The sequence below is a fragment of the Rhinopithecus bieti genome, unplaced genomic scaffold, assembly GCF_001698545.2.
Source record: "Rhinopithecus bieti isolate Rb0 unplaced genomic scaffold, ASM169854v2 scaffold_905, whole genome shotgun sequence".
Classification (NCBI taxonomy): Eukaryota; Metazoa; Chordata; class Mammalia; order Primates; family Cercopithecidae; genus Rhinopithecus; species Rhinopithecus bieti.
In genome coordinates this window covers 1318152-1336315 of record NW_016803348.1, presented here as the reverse complement: position 1 = coordinate 1336315, position 18164 = coordinate 1318152, and the positions used below count along the sequence as shown (strand labels likewise).

Here is an 18164-nt window from a genome sequence, read left to right as displayed (position 1 = left end):
GATCTCCTGACCTTGTGATCCGCAGCCTCGGCCTCCCAAAGTGCTGGGATTACAGGCGTGAGCCACCGCCCCCGGCCGATACTGTGTATTTCTTTTGTATCCTCACTCTTAGTGTAGTGACTGGTTTATGGCAGATGTTTAATAAACATCACTGACAACTGACTGAATCTTGCAAGTGGTCCTTCACCCTGCAGGGTTCCAGAAAGGTCTCAGACAATTCCCTGTTAAGGAGTGCATTACAGAATCATTTTCTTTAAAAGCACTATTTTGGATAGGAAATCTTCCTCCCTACTAATGTTTTCTTTTGCTAAATCTCTTTATTCTGTATTCAAATGGAATGATTTGTGTGGAAACACAGAGTATAGCCCATAAATAAGGGATTTAGAAATACTTGGTCAGATTTCAAGGTGGGATTGATTAACTTGGTTTTCCACTCTTTGGATGCTTTCTGGTTACTTTGATGCCATAGAAACCTCAAAAATAGTGACATTTAGGGAGGGTTTAAATACTCATCCTGAGGAAAAACAAATGGTTTCACTATTGGTTTGACTCCTGTTGGTGTCGGACAGGGGAATTATGTTGTATAACGTAGTATCTCATGTCTCCAGCTATAAGAGGATTGTGGCCTGCTCAGGTTGCTATGGTTGTGACTATGACAACTCTGGAAAACATGAGAGAGATGCCAAGAAGAGGGCGTGGTGATGGTGATGGGCACAAGAGAACAAATGTCCAAGAGTAAGGACTGCATAGGGTCCTTGGATTCCAGTGGTTGTCCTTGGATTCCAGTGGCAGGGAGTCAAAACCCTATTCGAAGATCTGACTTCCACAATCTATTATTTACATAGAAGCAAACCCTCAACTGCTAATAATTGATCTTTCATTCATCCATTACGCTTTTTGTTATTTTGAGGAAGGAAATGAAGTAGAGAGAAGCAGGATAAGTACCTAGCCTATAACCCAAAGAGCTGCAGCTCTTGAGAACAGGCACTATTTAATTAAGCCAACTGTGAATTTGTGTGGGTGAAAGTAACAGCTGCTGATACTTAGGATATTTTTAAGTTGCACCCAGTTGGGATACTCGCTGTGTCTATATATGGTCCTTCATGCTAAAGGACCTCATGGAGATGGGTGGGCTAAAAACACAGACTCTTTGAAACTACATCGTCATCTTTTCATCTCTGTCAGCACCTCAGCAGCCTGCTCTCTGGGAAACTTCAGCAAGGTTAAATGTTAAACCATTCATCTGATCTACTCAGCAGTAACTCCTCCATCCCCCTACATTGTTGCTAGGCTTTTCTGAGATTCAAGGAGAGACTTATTTGTTTAGTTCCAATATACTTTCAAGCTGCCTAGTTACCATGTCTTGTGCACAATGTGCACTCCAGGCAAACAAACTTTCTCAGAGCACAGCAGATTGGAGCAACAAACAAGCCTAACAAATTGAGCCCCCTGAGCCCATGTGCTATCTGAAGTAAACCAAAACACAGCTGGTGGAGTTAATTTTAGACTTTCCAACCTTGGTAATGTCCTATCAATTTGGGAAAAGCTGTTTTGAAGAGGCTCGAAAAGGACAGTCCCTCCTTCTCCCCATGGCAGCTTACTGCTATGTTGTTTGAGTTTAGTGGGAAAAACAATTAATTGTGGGCAATGGTAAACTTGGTGTACCAAGAAATTCAATTCAATATTTATTGAGCAAGTACAAGGCCCATGCAAGACACTTTTTATTTTACTTTATTTTATTTTGAGACAGGTTCTTGCCCTGTCACCCAGACTGGAGTGCAGTGACTGGATCGCAGCTCACTGCAGCCTGGAACTCCTGAACTCAGGCACTCCTTCTGCCTTGCCTTCTCAAGTAGTTGGGACTACAGGTGCATACCCAGCATTTTTTTTTTTTTTCTTGTGGAGATAGGGTTGCCCTATGTTGCCCAGGCTGCTCATAAGATCCTCCTGCCTTGGCCTCCAAAAATGCTGGGATGCGTGAGCCACTGTACCTGGCCAATGAATCTTTCATAATTTTTGTCCTATGGACAAAATTATACAGAAAGTAGTACTTTTAAAAGTTCTGAAAGACTGGCTTTTGAAAACAAAATCAATTTTATGTTGTGGTGCTTCAAAACACCAAAAGGGAGTTGGCATGATGATTAGGAAAGTCATTTTATCAAATTACGCTGTTTATGAATGTAACCAGAATTTAAATATAACACAAGCAGTATATACATGCTATTAACTTCTGAATACACAAAATCCAATTCTCTGACCACCAAAATAGGTAAGATCCCTTCAATATATACTCATATACAGGCCAGGCACAGTGGCTCACGCCTGTAATCCCAGCACTTTGGGAGGCAGAGGTGGGCAGATCACCTGAGGTCAGGAGTTCAAGACCAGCCTGCGCAACATGGTGAAACTCTGTCTCTACTAAAAAATACAAAAATTAACCAGGTGTGGTGATGCACACCTGTAATCCTAGCTACTCAGGAGGCTGAGGCAGGAGAATCACTTGAACCTGGAGGTGGAGGTTGCAGTGAGCTGAGATCGTGCCACTGTACTCCAGCCTGGGTGACAGAGTGAGAGAGACTGAAAAAAGAAAAAAGACTTCATATACAACATGTTCCTTTCTTTCATGCCACTTATACAGTTTCTAATTTTGGTTTTATTTATTTGATTACTTGTATTTCCCAGTGACCTACAGGATTCAGATGGCAAAGACTAAGTCCTTTTTTTGTTTAATTCTCAGAGGCCCATAGTAGACACTCAATGAATTCTTGTTGAGTAGATGATTATTATCCCAAATCTAGCTATCCTACTGCGCAAACCTCATATTCAAAAGAATAATGAGCTTGAAGGGGACGGTACTGGGTTAGGTTTGTGGTCAATAGAACATTCCTTCTTCCATTTTTTTTTTCTTTTTTTTGAGACGGAGTCTTGCTCTGTCACCCAGGCTGGAGTGCAGTGGTGCCATCTCGGCTCACTGCAAGCTCCGCCTCCCGGGTTCATGCCTTTCTCCTTCCTCAGCCTCCCCAGTAGCTGGGACTACAGGCGCCCGTCACCACGCCCGGCTAATTTTTTTGTATTTTTAGTAGAGACAGGGTTTCACCATGTAAGCCACGATGGTCTCAATCTCCTGACCTCGTTATCCACTCATCTCGGCCTCCCAAAGTGCTGGGATTACAGGCGTGAGCCACAGCGCCCGGCCTCCTTCTTCCATTTTAAACATTAAATAACAAGCTCTGTGTTTTTTTGTTCGTTTGTTTTTTTTTGTTTGAGACGGAGTTTCACTCTTGTTGCCCAGGCTGGAGTGCAATGACACGATCTCAGCTCACCACACCCTCTGCCTCCTGGGTTCAAACGATTTTCCTGCCTCAGCCTCCCAAGGAGCTGGGATTACAGGCATGCACCACCACACCCGGCTGATTTTTTTTTTTGTATTTTTAGTAGAAACGGGGTTTCTCCATGTTGGTCAGGCTAGTCTCGAACTCCCGACCTCAGGTGATCCACCTGCCTTGGCCTCCCAAAGTGCTGGGATTACAAGCGTGAGCTACCGCACCCGGCAGGCTCTGTGTTTTGATGCTTTGTGGGTTTTAGCAATAAATGAATGCACTGAAAGACACCAAGCTTCATCAGTCTTTCATGTCTCCATTCCTTTCTTTTTCTTTTTTTGAGATGGAGTCTTGCTCTGTCGCCCAGGCTGGAGTGCAGTGGTATGATCTTGGCTCACTTCTTCCTCCGCCTCCCAGGATCAAGCGATTCTCCCGAATCAGCCTCCCGAGTAGCTGGGATTGCAGGAACCCGCCACCACGCCGGGCTAATTTTTGTATTTTCAGTAGATATGGGATTTTGCCATGTCGGCTAGGCTGGTCTCAAACTCGTGATCTCAGGTGATCTGCCCGCCTTAGCCTCCCAAAGTGCTGGGATTACAGTCATGAGCCACTGTGATGAAAGAAAAGCCACTTCTTTTCTTTCTTTCTTTCTTTTTTTTGACAGGGTCTCACTCTGTCACCCAGGCTGGAGTGCAGTGGCGTGACCTCGGCTCACTGCAACCTCTGCCTCCCAAGTTCAAGTGATTCTTGTGTCTCAACCTCCTGAATAGCTGGGATCACAGGGCGTGCCACCATGCCCGGCTACTTTTGTACTTTTAGTAGAAACGGGGTTTTACCATGTTGGCCAGTTGTCTCCAACTCCTGACCTCAAGAGATCCGCCCGCCTCTGCCTCCCAAAGTGCTGGGATTGCAAGTGTGTGCCACCACACCTGGCCCATTCTTTTCTATTATGTCAAATTAATCTGTCCTTGAGAAGCACTTAAAATGTATATTGGTTAGTCTTTAATGAAGCAAGATATAGAATTAAAATCTAAGGAGCACTGATAAGGGTCAGGTTGAATTGCTAGCTTTGTTAAGTGAGATTGTGTAGCATGCCGAAATACACTTAGGATATATTTATTCTTTTTTTTTTTTTTTTTTTTTATAGAGATGGGGTCTCGCTGTTTACTAGGCTGGTCTCAAACTCCTGACTTCAAGTAATCCTCTGATCTTGGCCTCCCAAAGTGCTGGGATTACAGGTGTGAGCCATGGCATCCAGCCTCAAATGAATATATAAAATATATATATACATACATATATATATAAAAAAAAATATATATACATACATATATATAATATATACATACATAGTATATATATAACTAATATACATACAGATATTAATAAAATAGGCATACAGCTATATATATTAAACTCTCTACATACATATATAGTAAAAGCTATATATAATACATATATTATAATTAGTATATATACATACAGGGGTATATATATAAATATTATATTATACCATACCATACTCTATATATATAATTTGGCTTTTCCCTTTTTTGGTTTCAAATTTTACTTTAAGTTCTGGGATATATGCGCAGAAAGTGGCAGGTTGTTACAGGTATACATGTGCCATGGCGGTTTGCCTGGTACCATATCACCCCCATGGTGGTTAGATTGCAACCTATCAACCTGTCATCTGAGGTTTTAAGCCCCACACCCCACATGCATTAGATATTTGTCCTAATGCTTTTCCTCCCTTTGCCCTCCACCCCACTGACAGGCCCTGGTGTGTGATGTTCCCCTCCCTGTGTCCATGTGTTCTCATTGTTCAACTCCCACTTATGAGTGAGAACATGCAGTGTTTGCTTTCTGTTCTTGTGTTAGTTTGCTGAGAATTACGGTTTCCAGCTTCATCCATGTTTCTGCAAAGGACATGAACTAATTCTTTTTTATGGTTGCATAGTATTCCATGGTGTATATGTGCCACATTTTCTTTATCTAGTCTATCATTGATGGGCATTTGGGTTGGTTCCAAGTCTTTGCTATTGTAAATACTGCTGCAATAAACATACGTGTGCATGTGCCTTTATTCAAATGAATATTTAAAGACCATATGCCCACTCATGTTCTGTTCTATTCTGTACATGTTATAGTATAATTTCAATTCTTTGAAAAGTTGAATAGAACAGAAATTTTAATAATCTTGCTCCATAAACAAAAGGTTATTAGATTTTGGTCAGGAGAGTAGCTTCTTGAAATTGAAATTTTTGGAGGAATGTAGTAGGAAATGTAGACTGGTGAGGGAGAAATGATAATTATAAATATCTATTTGAATATAACCTCTCTTTAATTCTGAAATTCCCAATGTTTTTGGCATACTGAATAATTTTATGTGACAGTCATCATTTGATTTAAAGTCTAAGCTGGAATCAGACTGTGTATTATTAACCTGACACCTCCCTCACATTTAGGCCAATATATTTACGTTTTATCAGGTGTTAATTCCAGGCAACTCTCCTAGTGGTATCATAAAGAAATACTCAGAAGGTATTTTTGCAGATTTTTTCCTCTGCCAATGTTTTCCTCTATTCAGTGTCACAGGATACATCTAAATTATGTCAGACCAAAACTAAGGCTACCTAAGCCAAATCAGGGAGCAGTTTGGAAATGTGTGCCAGTAATTTGAAGGATGCTCCTGGCAGGAGAGAACTTTAGAACTGAAAGATACCTTAGAGATCATGTAATGATACAAGGCTCTCACTTTAATTGGGCTAAAACTGAGGCTATAACAGGTCAACTCACTTACTCTTTCCAAAGATAATCAGTAACCTGGTAATGCAAGTCTTACTTTCAGAAGACCCTTAAAAGTAATTATACAGGGCTGGGTGTGGTGGCTCACACCTGTAATCCCAACACACCGGGAGGCCGAGGCGGGCAGATCACGAGGTCAGGAGATTGAGAGCAGCCTGGCCAACACAGTGGAACCCCGTCTCTACTAAAAATTCAAAAATTAGCCGGGTGTGGTGGCACACGCCTGTAATCCCTGCTACTTTGGAGGCTGAGGCAGGAAAACTGCTCGAACCCAGGAGGCAGAGGTTGCAGTGAGCCGAGATCACACCACTGGACTCCAGCCTGGGCGACAGAGTGAGACTCCATCTCAGAAAAAAAAAAAAAGAATTATACAGTAAGTCAGTACCGTATCAATATTTGGAGCACAGGGTTTTATATCATAAATCTATTCTTTTCATTAAGATAAATCCTCCTCTTTCTTCTTTTTGGGGAATCTTTAAAAAATTTTTAAATTTAAAGTTCCAGGATACATGTGCAGGACATGCAGGTTTGTTACACAGGTAAACATGTGTGCCATGGTGGTTTGCTGCACCTATGAACCTATCACCTAGGTATTAAGCTGTGCATGCATCAGCTATTTATCCTGATCTGGTAATCTTTTGAGCCTGTAAGTTTTCTCATTCCAGTAACCTCTGCTCTTCCTGAGATAGTGCAAGATTCTAGTATTTTCTTCTATTAATTTTTTTTTTTGAGACGGAGTCTCACTGTGTCACCCAGGGGGGAGTGCAGTGGCACGGTCTTTGCTCACTGCAACCTCTGCTTCCTGGGTTGGAGCAATTCTCCTGCCTCAGTCTCCCAAGTAGCTGGGATTACAGGTGTGTGCCACCATACCTGGCTATTTTTCGTATTTTTAGTAGAGACTGGGCTTGGCCATCGTCTTGAACTGGTCTTGAACTTTGGCTGGTCTTGAATTCCTGACCTCATGTGATCCACCCACCTCGGCCTCCCAGAGTGCTGGGATTACAGGCATGAGCCACTGTGCCCGGCCTAAAAAGTTTTTATTTTTTTAACCACTTTACCAACGTGCCAAATAATAGTGCATAAATGCAGTATAATACATTTCATATCTGTACCTACTTCAAAGTGTATTCTGCCCTTTGGAATAAGCCAAAGGTGAGCTAATATCTGCACATGATTTGTTTTGCTCAGATTCTTTGAAAACGTGTGGATTTCATGGGTGTTGTAAGAAGATGGACATCTTTTGGGTACCCATATTTCCCCCCTAAATTGGTAATGCTGTGGTGGCATATTCAAGATATGTGAAGGATTCTTAAACAGAATATAAAGGCTTGCCCTGGGCCCCATAACCCTGTGAGAATAAAAGTCCCTTTGCAAGTGGGTCTGAATAGCTTCTAGCTTCTAGGATGTTCTGTGCGTTAGAATGCTTACAAGCTTTGGCCCCCTAAGTGGTTACACCGATGACCACCCTATCATGCTGGGTTCTGCGGTGAACTGAGCTCAGCTTTCCTCCTTGGCTCGCTTACTTTTCCCAGCTGCTGCTGACAGCCTGGCTTGCCTGTTCAGGTAGTCAGGGACCCTGACCTTCCCCTAGTTCAGGGTTTAAAAATATTACCATAAAAAGAGACCTTGAAAACCCATTTGATCCTTTTCCTCCAAGTCATTCCAATCTGATGAAACTCCCTCCTGTTTTTAAGTGCTAGCAGAGCAAGATGCCATCACCTTTCACTGCCCTTGGCCGGGCACTCACTGTGGGCCTAACTCCGGTGGTAATTCCATCCCTCACTGCGGGACCCTGACATCTCGGAGCGGAAGCCCACTTCCCCCCTGACCTCCGGAGCCCAGATGAGCGTCTCCGAGCGCTCTGCCACGACCCCTAACCGGGTGGACAGAGGGGCCGGGTGGCCCCTGCGCACACGCTGGGCGTAGACCCTGGCAACAGAGAAGACCAGAAGGTGAGGGACCCCAGGCCGCAGTCAGAGGAGAGGGGTGGGCTTGCACCGCTTATCGCGAGAGCTCGTGAGGTGGGGGCGGCCGGGAGCTGGGGAGGGGCGCGCGGAGAGCTTGCAGCCCTGTCCCGCCTCCCTTTCCTTCCCCTCCCCTGGAGTGATTCAAGACGAGCGCTACCCACTTCCGCCCCCTCCGCCTGCCATTGGAACTAGCTGAGCCGAACTAGTTGCGGCCACCGAGCAACCAGGGACCCGCACCTCCTCCTCCGCCTCCCTGTGTCCTGTTCCATTTGCGTTTTCTCTTCTTTCCTGGCCGACGCCGCTCCGAGGCCTCGCAACCGCCGACCCTGCAGTCTGCACCGCGGCCAACATGAGCTTCTTGTTGTGAGTAGCCAGGCCCCGCACGCGCCGGCTTTGTTCGGGTGGACCTGGGCCCCCGCCCGCTGCCTGCCGCCCACCCTCGTCCCGACCCTCCTCGTCCCGACCCTCCTGGCCCCGCGCTGCCCGGGCCCGTGGTCACCACCAAGCGGGGCCCCGGGACTGCGCGGAGCGCTCCAACTAGTCTAACCGCCGCTTCCCTATCGGGCTGCGAGTACGCTTGGGCTCCTCCAGCCCTGAGGAGGTTCTTCCCCCCCAGCACAGCCCGGGGCCAGCGCCTGGATTCCTTCATCACCCCCGTCTCTGCCTTCGCTCGCATTCCCGGGCTTGTTTGTGCGCTTCTCGTGGGTATCTCCCATTGTCCTGCACAATCCGTGTCCAACCAGTGCCCGGTCGAATGGCTCCGTCGCGGCTGCCCATTGCTCTTTTCTGGGTCCCAAGCACAGAAGATAGACTGTCGTACTTTTCCCCCGTCATCCCAGGACCCTTTTAACTTCCTCTTTCGTCTTAGGGCTGGGAAGTTGGGATGACAAGTTCTGTACTTGTAACACTGAAACAAGGCTGCTTGCGGGTCAGGATCCCTTGGACACAGACTGGGGTCCCCAGGAAAGGGGTCTGGAGCCGCCCCCTTGCTTCCTCGAGGCGCCCTTCCTGCCAGAGTACTTTCCTTAAGAAGACGAGTTTTATCTTTTTAGACAATCAGCAAATAGGTTTTGGATAGTGTGCCCTGCCTAGGTTGATTAGGTTCTCCGAGGAGTTGTTTGGAAAAGCATTTGTAAATGCCAACTTTGGCGTCATATTTAGTGCTGGTCATTATTTCAATTACTTATCGTTTGTTCCGGACGAGTGGGGGGAATGTGGAGAGGGAAGGGCAGAAGGATGGGATGGCCAGATGTGGATATGGAGGCAGTAGATAAGCCTCAGGTCCTCTGAAAACAGGGGTTACACCCTGAGGAATAACTCCTTTGAAGGCTTCGTTGTGATGCACTCATTCCATGTTTAGTCTGTGTTTAGAAAACTAATAAAAACTCAGAGGTTGAAACTCATCCCATATACTCTTTTACTGTTGTGGAGAAATTAGCATTTAAAGATTATTTTCTTATGATTTCCCTTCTTTCCTTGACTAATTATTTTTAGTTATTACATTGACGTCTGAATACTGAGAATTTAATTCCCCTTCTTTTCTTTTCTTTTTTTTTTTTTTGAGATGGAGTCTCGCTCTGTCACCCAGGCTGGAGTGCAGTAGCGCAGTCTCGGCTCACTGCAAGCTCCGCCTCCCGAGTTCACGCCTCAGCCTCCTGAGTAGCTGGGACTACAGGCACCCGCCACCACGCCCGGCTAATTTTTTTGTATTTTTAGTAGAGACGGGGTTTCACCGTGTTGGCCAGGATGGTCTCGGTTTCCTGACCTCGTGATCCACCTGCCTCGGCCTCCCAAAGTGCTGGGATTACAGGTGGGAGCCACCGCGCCCTGCCAGTTCACCCTTATTTTCACATGCTCACATCTAGAATATTTTTTTTAGGGTGTTTAAGCAAAACTGAACAATCACAGAAGGCTGACCTAGGGGCAGACTTGCTATTTCCAATATGCACAGGGGACCCAGCGTGTGTCAACTTGCCTAAAACATTTAAACTGTGAAAGGGGTTTCTTAGGCTCCTCCTAGAAGTTGATTCTGAGTTTGTCAGATTGGCATAGGGCTAGATCACAGGACTGGGTGACTTTATAAAAAAGTCCTTGTTTCCTATTTTAATTCTTCTTCTTTTTTTTTTTTTTTGGAATGGAGTCTCTGTTCTGTTACCCAGACTGGAGTGTGTGGTGGCGTCATCTCGGCTCACTGCAACCTCCGCCTGCTGGGTTCAAGCGATTCTCCTGCCTTAGCCGCCTGAGTAGCTGGGACTACAGGCCAGCGCCACCACGCCTGGGTAATTTTTGTATATTTAGTAGAGATGGGGGTTTCACCATGTTGGCCAGGCTGGTCTCGAACTCCTGACTTCAAGTGATCTGTCCGCCTCGATCTCCCAAAGTGCTGGGATTACAGACGTGAGCTACCACGCCTGGGCAGTTTCTTGTTTTAGTTCTAATCACCATATTCAAGCATCTCAGCTTGAAGCTTCTCATCTTGAGCTTAATTTTACGTTGCTAATGTTTAATTTTTTTCAAGAATTTAGAAGCTGTATTCAAAATAGCGCTGTAGATGATGTCCATGATTACTGCTGATGGGCTTGTGTCTAGTAAGCTAAATTGGTTGAAGCAAGGCCGGGCACGGTGGCTCACGCCTGTAATCCCAGCACTTTGGGAGGCCAAGGTGGGCAGTTCACCAGGTCAGGAGTTTGAGATCAGCCTGGCCAATATGTTGAAATCCCGTCTCTACTAAAAATACAAAAATTAGCTGGGCGAGGTGGTGTGCAGGTAGTCCCAGCTACTCGGGAGGCTGAGACAGGAGGATCACTTGAACCCGGGAGGTAGAGGTTGAAGTGAGATGAGATCGTGCCACTGCACTCCAGCCTGGGTGACAGAGCGAGACTCCATCTCAAAAAAAAAAAAAAAAAAAAAATTGGTTAAAGCAGGGAAGAGCCATATTTGGCTGAAACTAGGGGATGGAGAAGGTTCTGATGCTATTTTTTGAATACAAATACAGTAGTGTCCTATTTTTACATGGCTCAGTATTTAATAGATTCAGAAGTGTGGTGGATTAGTTCATTTCTCCTGAAGGTTAGTAACTACAAAAGAAATCTTGCTGTAACTAATGTATATAGCACCTTAGAGCATTTGCACTGTTTGGAGCACAATTTTTCAGTTAGGTTACATCTATCTAGCATTTGATATATTCTCAACATATTTAGCCCATGTGCTTGACAATCAGAAAAGTTAATTCAACATTTTTGGTTTTGGTCTTTGCCCACCATCAATTAAAAATACAAAGTGAACACCACATAGAAATGATTATTATTGGAAGTGAAAGAACAAAGCTTTGGTTATTTCATCTATTTGTTATTTGATATAACTGTCTGAATACTGTTTTTTTGTTTTTGTTTTTGTTTTTTTATTTTTTGAGACAGGACCTCACTCTGTCGCCCAGGATGGAGTGCAGTGGCATGGTCACAGCTAAATATAGCTTTGACTTCCCAGGCTCAGGTGATCCTTTTATCTGAAACCCCCTCCCCACCACAAGTAGCTGGTACCACAGGTATGTGCCACTATGCCTGGCTGATTTTTTTTTTTTTTCAATAGAGTCAGGGTTTTGCCATGTCACCCAGGCTGGTCTCCTGGGCTCAAACAATCCACTCATCTTGGCTTTCCAAAGGGCTGAGATTACAGGTGTGAGCCATCACACCTGGCCGTCTGAATACTATTTCTTTACCAACAGATGAGCAGAGAAGGAAAGAGTTACAGCTTAGGAGTTAAATACAAATATTTTCCTCCCATTCTTGAAAGCTTATTGGGAAGCCTACTATCAGTGGATGGAGCAGAGGAAATAAGGGCAATGCAAGATAGGGCTGCAAAGGTGGTGACTCATGACTCTTGAGGCCTCTAAGATAGAAGGAAAGAATTCCTACTGATTTTTAAAAGGTGCACTGTGGGCCGGGCGCAGTGACTCCTGCTTGTAATTCCAACACTTTGGGAGGCTGAGGTGGGCGGATCACTTGAGCCCAGAGTTCCACACCAGCCTGGACAACATGGCAAAACTCTGTTTCTACCCCAGAAATACAAGAATTAGCCAGGTGTGTGGCAGTGTGAGCCTGTAGTCCCAGCTACTCTGGGGGCTGAGGTGGAAGGGTCATCGGGGCCTGAGGAGATTGAAGACATCAAGGCTGTAGTGAGACATAATCACGCCACTGCACTCCAGCCTGGCCCATAGAGAGTGAGACATTGTCTTTAAAAAAAGGCCGGTTGTGGGGCGTCGTGGCTCAGGCCTGTAATCCCAGCACTTTGAGAGGCCGAGGTGGGTGGATCACTTGAGGTCAGGAGTTCGAGACCAGGCTGACCAAGAAATGAAACCCCATGTCTACTAAAAATAAAAAAATTAGCCAGGCGTGGTGGCGGATGCCTGTAATCCCAGCTACATGGGAGACTGAGTAGGAGAATCACTTGAATCCGGGAGGCGGAGGTTGCAGTGGGCCAAGATTGTGCCACTGCACTCCAGCCTGTACGACAGAGTGAGACTATCTCAAAAAAAGAGAGAAAACAAAATTGCTGTGCCAGGCACTGATGTAGATGTTGGGCACCATTTGTGACAAAAGAGAAAAAATCGCTGCATTGGTGGGACTTACGTTCTGGTAAGTATCTGTAAATACTAAACATCAATAAATCATGTGGTATGGCAGAAGGTTGTAAGTGCCATGAAACAAAGGAGAGCAGGGTATAGAGATTTTTGGATAGGGAGTTGAGACAGATTAGGGTAATCCCCAGAGTGGGTTCCCAGATCATCTGCAGGAATAATACCTTTGTGTAGCTTTTGTATAAACGCTCAGGATAAATTTGCACTGCATATGTGGGTCTGGCTGGGACAGAGCTTTGGTTGTGCTGCAGGTTGGCCTCTGTGTATCTTCAGATTAAGGTAAACTCTCATGGTAGATACGGAAACTTCACAGGGACCTCATTTAATTTTGTGGACTCAAATCTTTTAAACACATCCTTAGCACCTGCTGTGTGCCAGGCATTGAGGAAGATATGAGATTCCAGAGATGGTGGATGGTATATAGTCATCTATGACAGATGCAGTACAATCATGGGGGCCCAAAGTATGTGTAGCAATTTGTTCTACTTAGGCTTTAGGAAAGTTTCATGAAAGAAGTGGGTGATAATTAATGGAAGGTGAACAGGAGCTCTCTAAGAAGACAAGGGGAAGTAGGAGATTATAGTCAGAGGAAACATCTTTGAGTCAAGAATTTGCCTGTGAATTGTTCACTTTCTTGTTTGTGGAAGAGGCCATAGAATTTTGGAGCTAACGGGGTCTATTAGTAACATGGCCTGCTTACTTCTTTTAGCTAAAGAGGCAAAAATCACCAGCTTCGGGTTGGTGGCTAATTATTGGCCTGGGGACAATTGGTCTTTTGACATAGGGGTTTTTCTTTCCTGACATTTTATGCATATGAAAGGCAGGGAAATTGAGGATAAAAGTGAGTTCTGAGTAATCATTCAAAAAGTATATTGCATGTTCTGTAAGTTTCTAGCATTTTTAAGTTATGGGTCTCTTTTGACTAATGGAATTCTGAAAAAAAAATTTGACTTGGAAAAGACCAAAGTGTAATTTCCTAATGTGAGGCTCCTTATTTGGAACGGAGTTAAAACAAGTACATTTAACTTTTTCTTGTTAAGAGACAGTGTCAGCCAAGGGCGGTGGCTCACGCCTATAACCCCAGCACTTTGGGAGACTGAGGGGTTGGAACCTTGAGCCCCAGACTTTGAGAACAGCCTGGGTAACATGGCAAAACCCCCATCGCTACCAAAAACATTAGCCAGGTGGTGGTGGTGCTCAGCTGCTTATGAGGCTGAAGTGGGTGGATTGCTTGAACGCAGGAGGCAGAAGCTGCAGTGAGCCAGGATTGCACCATTGCACTCCAGCCTGGGTGACAGAGTGAGACTCAGTCTTAAAAAATAATTTAAAAAGAGACTGGGTCTTCCTGTGTTGCCCGCACTGGCCTCAAACTCATAGGCTCAAGCAGTCCTCCCACCTCAACCTCCAGAGTAGCTGAGATTATAGGTGCATGCTACCACACCTGGCCACAGTTAACTTATAAATGAAAGTCTGTAGGAAAGGTGATTTGGGAATGTGAATGACTGAACCAGATCAATTTCTTCTTTCTTTCTTTTTTTTTTTATGTCAACAATGAAAGCTGAACTATGTCTATTTCTGTACAGGGAGAAACAGATGGATTGGGAAAGGAAGGAAGAAAGGAAGGAAATACTTACTGAGCACTGTGCTACATACCTTCCATTTGTCATTCTTAAGATTAGCAATTTAGTCTGGGCATGGTGGCTCATGTCTGTAATCCCAGCAGTTTCGGAGGCTGAGGCGGCTGGATCATGAGGTCAGGAGTTTGAGACCAGCCTGGCCAACATGGTGAAACCCTTTCTTTACTAAAAGTACAAAAAAATTAGCTAGACATGGTGGCACGTGCCTGTAGTCCCAGCTACTCAGGAGGCTGAGGCAGTAGAATTGCTTGAACCCGTGCGGTGGAGGTTGCAGTGAGCCGAGATCATGCCACTGCACTCTAGCTTGGGCAGCAGAGTGAGACTTCATCTTTAAAAAAAAAAAAAAAGATTAGCAATTTAGCAGCACTTTGGGAGGCAGAGGTGGGTGGATCATGAAGTCAGGAGTTCAAGACCAACCTGGCCAACATGGTGAAACCCTGTCTCTACTAAAAATACGAAAAATAGCTAGACATAGTGGCGAGCACCTGTAATCTCAGCTACCTGGGAGGCTGAGGCAGGAGAATCGTTTGAACCTGGGAGGTGGAGGTTGCAGTGAGCCGAGATTGCACCATTGCACTCCAGCCTGAGCTACAGAGCGAGACTCCGTGTCAAAAAAAAAAAAAAGCAGTTTGGGAAAAGAGACTCATGATAGTGCTATGTTTATATGTGTCTGTCTCTGCCTCCCTGTCTCTCTGTCTGTTTCTCACTTCCCCCCCAAACCCCAAAAGCCAGCATCTTGTTTTCAGGCAAATTATTTAACTGATTTTAATGCTTCAGCAGCCTCACCTTTAAAAAAAATTAATAATTTAAAATAATAATCAAATAGGCCAGGCGTGGTAGCTCATGCTTGTAATCCCCAGCACGTTGGGAGGCTGAGGCGGAAGGATGGCTTGAGCCAATTTGAGTTATAGTGAGCTATACTTGCGCCAGTACACTCTAGCCTGGGTGACTGAGCAAGACCCTGACTCTAAAAGAAAACATAAAAAAAAAAAAACAATAATAGTTCATTGAATGTTTACTATGTGCCAGAGACAAAGTGTTTTAAATAGTTACCTATAGTTCAGTAACTAGCAGGAATCCTGTTTTACAGATAAGGAAACTAGCACAGAGAGGTTACATATTTTATCAAAATCATGTAGCCAGTAAATAGTGTAGCTGGAATTTTGAGTCCTGGAAGTCTAGGTCCAGAGATCCTGTCTTAATACTTCTTTTTTTTTTATTTTTTTTGAGACAGAGTCTCGCTCTGTCACCCAGGCTGGAGTGCAGTGGCACAGTCTTGGCTCACTGCATCATCCGCCTCGCCGGTTCAAGCAATTCTCCCTGCCTCGGCCTCCCAAGTAGCTGGGATTACAGGCTCCCTCCACCATTACAGGTGCCCTCCACCATGCCTGGCTAATTTTTGTTAGTAGAGACAGGGTTTTCACCATATTGGCCAGGCTGGTCTCAAACTCCTGACCTCAGGTGATCCACCCACCTCGGCCTCCCAAAGTGCTGGGATTACAGGTATGAGCTGCCACGCCTGGCCTTTTTTTTTTTTTGGAGACAGAGTTTTGCTCTGTCATCCAGTCTGCAGTGTAGTGGTGTGATCTCGACCCACTGCAAACTCCCGGGTCCAGGTCTGCCGGGTTCAGGTGACTCTGCTGCCTCAGCCTACTGAGTATCTGGGACTACAGGCGTGCACCACCACGCCCAGCTAATTTTTGTATTTTTAGTAGAGATGGGGTTTTGCCATGTTGACCAGGCTGGTCTTGAACTTCTGGCCTCAAGCAATCTGCCTGCCTCGGCCTCCCAAAGTGCTGGGATTATAGGTGGGAGCCATTATGTCCAGCTGATCCTGCCTTATACTATCTTATCTATAATTAACAAAACCATATATATCTATATGTAGATGTATATACACACATACACACACATGCGTGTATATACATATATACACATGTACATATATGTGTATATGTGTGTGTATCTATCTGTTTTTTCTCCAAGCTGATATTCAAGTAGGCCTTGTTATTAAGAGAAGTCTTCAGTTACCAGGTGTTATTGTCTCATGCTGCTGGGACTCTTTTCTAAGATTCACCAATAATACACTAGTAGAAGATACAATAGTAACTTTTAAATTAATATAATATTCAAGTATTTTAACCTTTATCTTTAGTGTAAAATAATATACATGTTGGAGAAATCACTAAATAATGGTAGGAAAAGGAAGAAAATAAAAATCATTCATAATCACACCTTCGGAGACAACTGTTGTTTGTATTTAGGGATATAACTACTTCTGAATCTTTTTTTTTTTGTTTTGAAACAGAGCCTCTCTCTGTCACCCAGGTTGGAGTGCAGTGGAATGATCTCAGCTCACTGCAACCTCCACCTCCCGGGTTTAAGCAGTTCTCCTGCCTCAGCCTCTAGAGCAGCTGGGACTACAGGCGCCCGCCACCACACCCGGCTAATTAATTTTTGTACTTTTAGTAGGCATGGGGTTTCACCATATTGGCCAGGCTGGTCTCGAATTCCTGACCTTGTGATTCGCCTGCCTCGGCCTCCTAAAGTGCTGGGATTACAGGCGTGAGCCACCATACCTGGCTAACTTCTTCTGAATCTTTTTTATTGCTTTTTTGTTTGTATGTATTTAAAAATATACAAATGGATTTCCACTGTACATAGATCAGGTTTTTTACTTGTAAATTTTTTTTATGCTAGAGAATAGACTTCTGTAACATCATTTTGAATGGCTGATGACCAAGTATTATCTTACAGTTTTTTATCTGACAACCCAATAAAAAAGGATATCATATATTATATCCTTTAATATATTCTCCTCTGTAAGGTTATTTTGCTTTTTTCTTTTTTCTTTATTATTGAATATATATAATGTAATACAACATATAAAAAGATATGTATATATATATTATATCTTTGTATATAATATGTGTTATCCTTTTTAATATGTTGTATTTTTGAGGGGAACATGGGGAGTGGAAGTGAACATGGTCATCTTTTCAGAAAGAACTGTAGTTTTGGGAGTTGCAGTACTGACTGGCTTTAGTTTACTTTTATCATCTGATACAAGGTAGCTTTTTTTTCTTCACATACCAGAGTGCAAAATAATTGCCATTTAGTTACTTTTACCATTATTGATTTCTTTCTCTAAGTGTAGTTGCCGGTTTTCGTACTTTTGGAGTTTCTGATACATGAAAGCACATGTCTAATACATGTAGCACTTCTCTAAACTGTATATTTGATTAGGAGATATTGAAGCAAAATAGCTACATGTTACTTGAAAAATATGAAACAGTTCTACCTGTTGGGAATGTCAAACTGAGTCCTGTAGAGAACTTTACCTCTCCTTTTCTTCCTATGTTTCATTTTTGTTTAATATTAACCAACCTAAGGCCGTCTTTTTTTTTTTTTTTTTTTTTTTTTTTTTTTTTTTGAGACAGGGCCTCGTTCTCTCTCCCAGGCTGGAGACAGTGGCACAATCTCGACTCACTGCAACCTCCACCTCCTGGGTTCAAGTGATTCTCCCGCCTCAACCTCCTGAGTAGCTGGGACTACAGGCGCCTGCCACCATGCCGAGCTCATTTTTGTATTTTTAGTAGAGACAGAGTTTCACCATGTTGGCCAGGCTGGTCTTGAACTCCTGGCCTCAAGTGATCTACCTGCCTCAGCCTCCCAAAGTGCTGGGATTACAGGCATGAGTCACTGTGCCCAGCCTTAGGGCCATCTTTTACAACACATTTTAGTGTAAGTATAGCTGTGAAATACATTCATTTACAGAAGTGTTTTTTTTTTTTTTTTT

General features: G+C 44.1%; 1 protein-coding gene across 2 annotated transcripts in view; it reads left to right on the top strand.

Annotated features, from left to right (window-relative positions):
- Nucleotides 1-8229: 8229 nt before the first annotated feature.
- The window catches only part of MOB1B (MOB kinase activator 1B), an 82952-nt gene continuing 73017 nt past the window's right edge, over nucleotides 8230-18164 (top strand). For both annotated transcript variants that reach the window (XM_017879126.1, XM_017879115.1), the window contains exon 1: nucleotides 8230-8455. In XM_017879126.1, coding sequence (XP_017734615.1) covers nucleotides 8442-8455 — 14 coding nt within the window. In that variant the 5' untranslated portion in view covers nucleotides 8230-8441. The remainder of the gene's footprint in view (nucleotides 8456-18164) is intronic.